We start from the raw sequence: 7249 nt of genomic DNA, 5'->3' as shown, positions 1-7249 counted from the left end.
CTAAAAGTTAGGTTTCTGGTAACCCTATTTCCCTATCATCTTTCATAGTCTATCAAGAGCTACTTGAGTCTGAAATTGAGCAAATTTTCTATCATCTTACTGAAACACATTTAAGGTCAATAGTTTTTTTACATTGTAGCAATCATATTTTGAGCTTAGGAGTTGTCAGTTTATCTGGTCTAGGCGGAAATAATTTTATGTTTGAGTTGTATTTCCAAATAATTTTTACATCGATTATTTAGCAAAAATCTAACTTCAGTAGATTAATTGTTATCATTCAATCCTAATTAACTTTTTTTTTCTGAACATTTTTTGATAAAATCTAAGCATGCCACATGAATGCTGCTCCATATCTGTCATTGGTATTGGATACCAGATAATGAACAGTGAAACTTATTTATACCACAATTAATATAATTATTGATGTGATTATGAAACTAAAGCCCTTGCATATAAATCACTTATGTCAAAAGTCTCTCCTAAATGACTCTAAAATGCCCTTCCAAGGATCCATATCAACTTGGAAAGTATCACCTTATCCTTGGGCATTTTATGACTTCAAATTTACATTTTTAAAATCATATAATTTCCAATATCTGAGTTCAGCAGTGTAATTATACTGTTGATCCCGTAATTGTGAGAATTTCTATTTCTTGTTAAAATTTAATTAAATATGAAGATATTTCTTCATGACTTTAGGCATTTCTAAGAAAATAGTACTTCATGTCTTTGTAATTTGACAAAAGAAATAGCTAAACATATCCGAGTGATGAAATCCAATAATTGGAATAATGCTAAGCATTTATTGCATCTAAAAAGGAAAAAGGAAGACAATCATTCTTTCACAGAAGAGTTTTTCACAACAATGACTTCTGTCTTCGGTTGAGGTCAAACTCCAGCCATTCTCTCGAATATTCAGTCTTAGAGCACATCCTTTCGTTACATTTGAGGAAGAGAAAGCAGCAGAAAGACTTGAAAAAAAGCTAAGTAAGATAATGAGGCTAAAAATGCACCAGATTTCTCTCTTGAGAAGGCAACTGATTAACCAAGAGATACCTCAAGTCTTGCCACAAAGAGACTTCCAAGCAGTTGTTTCTGTTCAAGCGAAGGAAATTCTGACTGACAGAAAAAAAAAACATGTTGTCATTCAGTCCGAGAAAAGGAAAGAAATTAACCAAGAAAATAGTCGTGCAGAAGATGTAAAGAAAAATGGGAATAAGCTTGATGCAAAAGCCACAAAATTGGGAAAAGTTTTGGGAAGTAAAAACTCTTTACCCAACAGGAAAACACCCAGAGAGAGTCGAATATCGTGTTTCCTTTCTCCAGTGATTTATCAATAAATTTCAAACCCAAAATGAGAAAAACTTAATACGCGGATAATCATTAAATTGTAATAAATTCACACTTCTCGGTTTAATAAAAAACTACTCAACAAAGTAATCATAATGAGAATTAAACAAAAGTAGGGAATAAAATGGAAGAACAGTGAGAACCAGAGAAAATGGTTTCCAGACAGAGAACTATCGCCAAAAACATAATATCGCAGGCTAGAAAAATCGTTCTTTCTAAAAACATTGTACCTTCATCAAAGGAAAATATCTTCTCAGTTGGGGTCTTGGGAATCAGGCCAAAACAGGAGATTCATTGCCGCTGAGTGCTTCTCCTCTCCAAGATTCTTGGACTTGGGCTGCAAATTGCAGGTTCCAGAGTATGTCCTCAACTGACGGCCGATCATATGGATCATCTGCTATACATCTGATGCAGATTTCCATCACAGTTCGCAACGATGCGTCGCAGCAGTCTCCTCTCACTGCTGCATCCACCGTGGTTCTCCTACTAGACCCCATCCCTTCAGCAGTGAGTCCTGCTTCAACCTGGGGACAGAAAGAGGAGACAATTAAATTTATAAGAGAACCGTCTTTTCTAATTTCCAAGAAATTTCTAGAATGAGAAGTAATTTGGTCACCTGATCCTTAATCCTGTTTATATCTGTGCTGGTAGTGATGGGTTCTCCTGTGATAACTTCCAGTAGGATCACACCAAAGTCATAAACATCCTCTTTCTCTCCATTTTTATCACTGAAATTTTCATTACCATATACTGATAAATGCAGGATTTATAAAATAGTCTATTGGACTCTACAAATTTAATAAAATGGGCAACAGGGAATTTTCATTAGAAAATCACTCCTGGGAATTTGATTCCAACTGGTTGAAGCTTCAGTGAAGAGGAGAGTATCTGGCGACAGAATTTCTGAGAATTGAGGGAGAGAGAGAGATCAGAGATGAGGTAGGGATTGATGGGGGGACAAGCCAGTTGAAGATCCAGTGAGGCGGTTGCAGGGTGGCAGGGCATCGCTGAATATTATTCATGCTTGGAGGTAGGGATCGATCGGGGGACAAGGGGAAAGGGACCAAGAGGGAGCATGACCGAAGAGTGGTTGAGCTAAATTGCAACTTAATTATTCATGCTTGGAGTCTCTCCTGGCACATCTATTTAAAGGAAATTACCCTTGACGAAAATGATCAAAATGCCCCCAATGGGTGGAAAAAGATATGCCTAGGGTGTGAGATGAGATTATATCGAATAAGATTCAAGGAAAAGATGATGTTTTTATACCTGTCATTAGTTCCTTTTGATGTGCTTGGGCAGTCCCCCAATCCTAACTGTAACAATGTTCATCATTAGAGTCATAGACCTGTAAAATTATATGATGTATAAGAGTAAGATGTCAAATTATCTTTATTTACCTCAACATCCATTTTCTCTGCCATTATTGGGAGATTATAGCTGCATATTTTGGCGACAAGATTATGATCCAAGAGGACATCCGTCGCCTTGATGCCATTTCCGGACAAACCTGGTAATATACCTGCATGGAGGAACTGGATGCCCTTCACCACCCCAATTGCTGCAGATATTCTCTGGGACCATGAAAGCATGTTTCCATCCTTTTTCTCTGCAATCACAAAGGCCAAAAGACAAAACGACCCTTCGTCAAGCCACTAATTTACCTATCGCCAACACCAAACATTTATGCATTGGTGGGATTGGCTGATTTGAGGCCAAGTAGATTTAATAATCAGCTGAAATGTTTTTTTCTCAGAGATCGGATTGGTTGAGTCAACGATGATTTGGCTAGGTCAACCCGGCTAATATGGCCAAACAAAAATCAGATTGGTCGAGTTGATCAATTCAAAGAGGGAGATCAATTGGTCATCCCGACTGATCTTCCAAAGTTTACCCGAATAAGCGGCACATTTCTTGTGTGTAAGAGAGAGGTCACAGTTATGCGACTGCAAACACAGGGAGCTCCCGAAATTCCATATCTGCTACTTTTTCGTCGGGTTTGGCAATCGACCCAGGTTGGCCGATCTAAGTCCGAGTTAAGTAAAGTGATTGCCGAGGAACTCGTTCTAATAACTGATCAGCCGGGTCAGCGGATCCAATTGGCCAAGATGGATGATAAAATTTAGAATGATGGTCATCCCACGATGACTTTCTGATATCTATCATGATTGCATCAAACCCTTACTAGTAGTCATGAATATGAAAGACTCATGAGATGAGAATCATGCACAAATAAGAACATTTATTCGCTAAAAATGAACTATAAGTATGAAGAGTGTGATTGTACAGGTGAAAGGAAAACTAGTTTAATGAGAAACCATCCTAAAGTCGGTACACTTTTATCACAGAAACCAGGAAGAAGCATTAGAAATGGAGGAAGCCACATCTAAAATGAAGAAACAAAGGCAACCCAAGGATCAGGACTGGTGGTTGGTTTCCAAATTACCCTAAAAAAATACGAGAATGCAATAAGGAATAATAGATACAAGGAAAAGAGAAAATATAAATTTAGAAAGAAAAAAAAAATGAGGAAATTAATCAACACTTGAAATTCATGCCAAGTCTGGCATTACCACAAAGATGTCTCCTTAGTGTCCCGTTGTTCACATGTTCATAGACCAGAAAGACCCTGCTTATTGATGAATCGTCGAGGTGGTATTCAAAGCAATGGCCTAGGGCGCTCACGAGATGGCGATGGCGAAGCTTGGAGAAGAGCTCAATGTATCTAGTGAAGCTCAGGGAGCGGGAACCCAGGCTTCTCTTTAACTTGAGGCATCTGATTGCCGCCAGGCTTCTGTCATTCAACCTCCCCCAGTACATCTGGAGAAGAAAGAAAGAGGTGTTGAAGGAAAATTCATAGTTTTGTAGGTGACAGACAATTTGCTTTCACTGTCACCGTTGACAATGACGAGTCAACATAGCCCTATCATTTATCCTTCAGGATGACAATGCAGATGAAAAAATCCTCATTGTCATTTTCTACTATCTTCAGGTAGGATGACGATAATGAGGATGATTTTGTCTTGTCATTGTCACTCTCCCTCTGTTTACCTCACTCAGATGTAGAGACGATGACAAAATCATCTTCAGTATTCATCTGTCTCCAGGATGACAAGGATGAAATCATCATTTTCCATCAAGCTTCAGATGATGATAATGACGATGATGTCATTTTTTGTCGTCATCCGCAAAAATTATCAGACAATGGTATCAACCCTTTTGTGTATTGCCCAAATTTTTTACTAAAGATGGAAAAGTTGCATCTTTGGGAATGCGAATATCAGAAAAAAAACATCTATAGATCAATGTGTCAACCACATTTCTCAAGATTCACACAAATTTCACTGTTTAATGGGAATATGAGATAAAAACAAGAAAAGACAATTTGAATGCTGGTGAGGCATGGTCTTACCTCATTCTGTGAACCTTCGTCAAAGAAAGCTGAGGCTTCAAAGCTGTTGATGGCTGCTTGTAGCTCCTCCAGAGAGAAGGACCTGTAGGGAGGAATTCCGAGAGCACCCAGCTTCATCGTCTGCGAGATGTACCCTTTTATGGATGAAAGCATTTGATATCGTCAGAATTCTGTGGGTCTCTTAAAAAATTGCGAGATGGGGATAAAAATATAGAGGTAGAGGTAATGATATATGTATATATATACACATATAGAGATAGAGATAGAGATGGAGATGGAGATGGAGATGGAGATGGATGTGGAGATAGATATTGAGTGGAGATGGAGATGAAGAAAGATATAGAGCTTGTGATAGAGATGGATATGGATATAGAGATAAGATGGATGGACGGAAGATAGAAAATGGATGATGGATATATGAATGAATGATGGATGGATGTTTGATGGATGGTGGATAGATAGATGGATGATGGATGGATGATTGATGGATGGTGGATAGATAGATGGATGATGGATGGATGATTGATGGATGGTGGATAGATAGATGGATGATGGATGGATGATTGATGGATGGTGGATAGATAGATGGATAATGGATGGATGATTGATGGGTGGTGGATAGATAGATGGATGTTTGATGGATGGTGGATAGATAGATGGATGATTGATGGATGGTGGATAGATAGATGGATGATGGATGGATGGTGGATAGATAGATGGATGATGGATGGATGTTTGATGGATGGTGGATAGATAGATGGATGATGGATGGATGATGGATGGATGGTGGATAGATAGATGGATGATTGATGGGTGGTGGATAGATAGATGGATGTTTGATGGATGGTGGATAGATAGATGGATGATTGATGGATGGTGGATAGATAGATGGATAATGGATGGATGATTGATGGGTGGTGGATAGATAGATGGATGATGGATGGATGGTGGATAGATAGATGGATGATTGATGGGTGGTGGATAGATAGATGGATGATGGATGGATGGTGGATAGATAGATGGATGATGGATGGATGACGGATGGATGGTGGATAGATAGATGGATGATGGATGGATGATTGATGGATGGTGGATAGATAGATGGATGATTGATGGATGGTGGATAGATAGATGGATGATGGATGGATGTTTGATGGATGGTGGATAGATAGATGGATGATGGCTGGATAAGTGAAGAATGATGGATGATTGATTGATGGATGATTGATAGATGGATGAATGAATGAATGATGGATAATTGACAGATGGCAGATAGATGGATTATGGATGGATAGATGGCGGATACATAGATGGTCGAATGGATGGATGGGAATATATATAGATGGATGGGATCTCACTAGCGTCTGATAGCAGCTTGGAGGAGTATCCATTGAAGGCATTCTCAAGAACCCATCTCGGGGGCATCCTCCTTCCCTTCCTTCTCTTCACTCTCCTGGCAACAATCACCCCGGCCACAACCAAAACACCCACCGCTGTCATGGCCGCTGCCACCAAACCCACGACGACGGCAACCTTCCGGCGCAAACCATCATGTTTCTTCTTCGGAATCATCCCCACAGCAAGAGCTTGATTCTTGCAAAACACACTTGGATGCTGAGGCTGCCCTCCATCACTCAAACAATTCATCATGAACGAGACATTCCCCACAAGGCACTCAGGCAGACTCCCAACAAGCAAATTGAAGGATACATCAACGAATTCTAACCCATCATTACATGACAAATCAGAGATGAGCAACCCGGTGAACTTATTCATGGAAATATCCAAATATCTGATAGAGGTTAGAGAGAAAAGCGACGTGGGAAACGGACCCACGAATCTGTTGTGAGAAAGATCGAGTCTTTGGAGAAGATGGTATGAACCCATGTCGGAGGGGAGCGCTCCGGTGAAGGAATTGTTCCTCAGTAACATCGTAGCTATCTTTTTTCCAAGTTTGGGGAAGTCTGGGCCGAGCTGATTATCGCTTAAGTCGAGGATTTGAAGGTTAGATAGCCCTGCGAGGTTGGGCAGCCTTCCAGAGAGCTTGTTACTCGGGAAAACAAGCACTCTTAGACTATCAATCGTAGAAATTGAAGAAGGTAATTCCCCAGAGAATGAATTATTCCTGGCGCTGAGCACGGCGAGGCGAGTAAGCTTGCCAAGATCATGGGGGAGCTCGCCGGAGAGCTGATTATGGTCAAGAATGAGGCTTTGGAGATTACTCAAAACGCAGATTTCAATGGGTAGAGGCCCAGAGAGGGAATTTTGGCTGAGGTTGAGGATTTCAAGGGAGGTGAGGTGGGAAAGCTTCTGCCCCGGAAGAACTCCAAACAGCCCGAGAGAGGAGAGAGAGAGGACTTTGAGGCTTTGAAGACGGGTAAGAGTTGTGAAGAAGGAGTCGATGGAGAAGGTGTTGGGAAGAGGAGAGGGGCTTTTGAAGCCGGAGATGTGGAGCTGAGTTACGTCTTGGCCGTAGCAGACGACGGT

General features: G+C 40.4%; 1 protein-coding gene across 2 annotated transcripts in view; it reads right to left on the bottom strand.

Moving 5' to 3' along the window:
- Nucleotides 1-767: 767 nt before the first annotated feature.
- LOC144706601 (Leucine-rich repeat protein kinase family protein) overlaps nt 768-7249 on the bottom strand; it is a 7595-nt gene continuing 1113 nt past the window's right edge. Inside the window, exons 1-8 of one of the 2 annotated variants that reach the window (XM_078579598.1) lie at nt 6121-7249; nt 4763-4896; nt 3924-4170; nt 2751-2959; nt 2620-2666; nt 1967-2078; nt 1581-1874; nt 768-1115 (exon numbers count right to left, since the gene is read on the bottom strand). The exon at nt 6121-7249 is cut by the window's right edge and continues 1113 nt beyond it. In XM_078579598.1, coding sequence (XP_078435724.1) covers nt 1623-1874; nt 1967-2078; nt 2620-2666; nt 2751-2959; nt 3924-4170; nt 4763-4896; nt 6121-7249 — 2130 coding nt within the window. In that variant the 3' untranslated portion in view covers nt 768-1115; nt 1581-1622. Of the gene's footprint in view, nt 1120-1580; nt 1875-1966; nt 2079-2619; nt 2667-2750; nt 2960-3923; nt 4171-4762; nt 4897-6120 lie in introns of both variants that reach the window. The other variant, XM_078579597.1, reaches the window with a different exon arrangement.

The sequence above is a fragment of the Wolffia australiana genome, chromosome 8, assembly GCF_029677425.1.
Source record: "Wolffia australiana isolate 7733 chromosome 8, ASM2967742v1".
In the NCBI taxonomy this organism is placed as follows: domain Eukaryota; kingdom Viridiplantae; phylum Streptophyta; class Magnoliopsida; order Alismatales; family Araceae; genus Wolffia; species Wolffia australiana.
The sequence above is the reverse complement of the archived record's forward strand: the minus strand, read 5'-3'. Positions and strand labels throughout refer to the sequence as shown.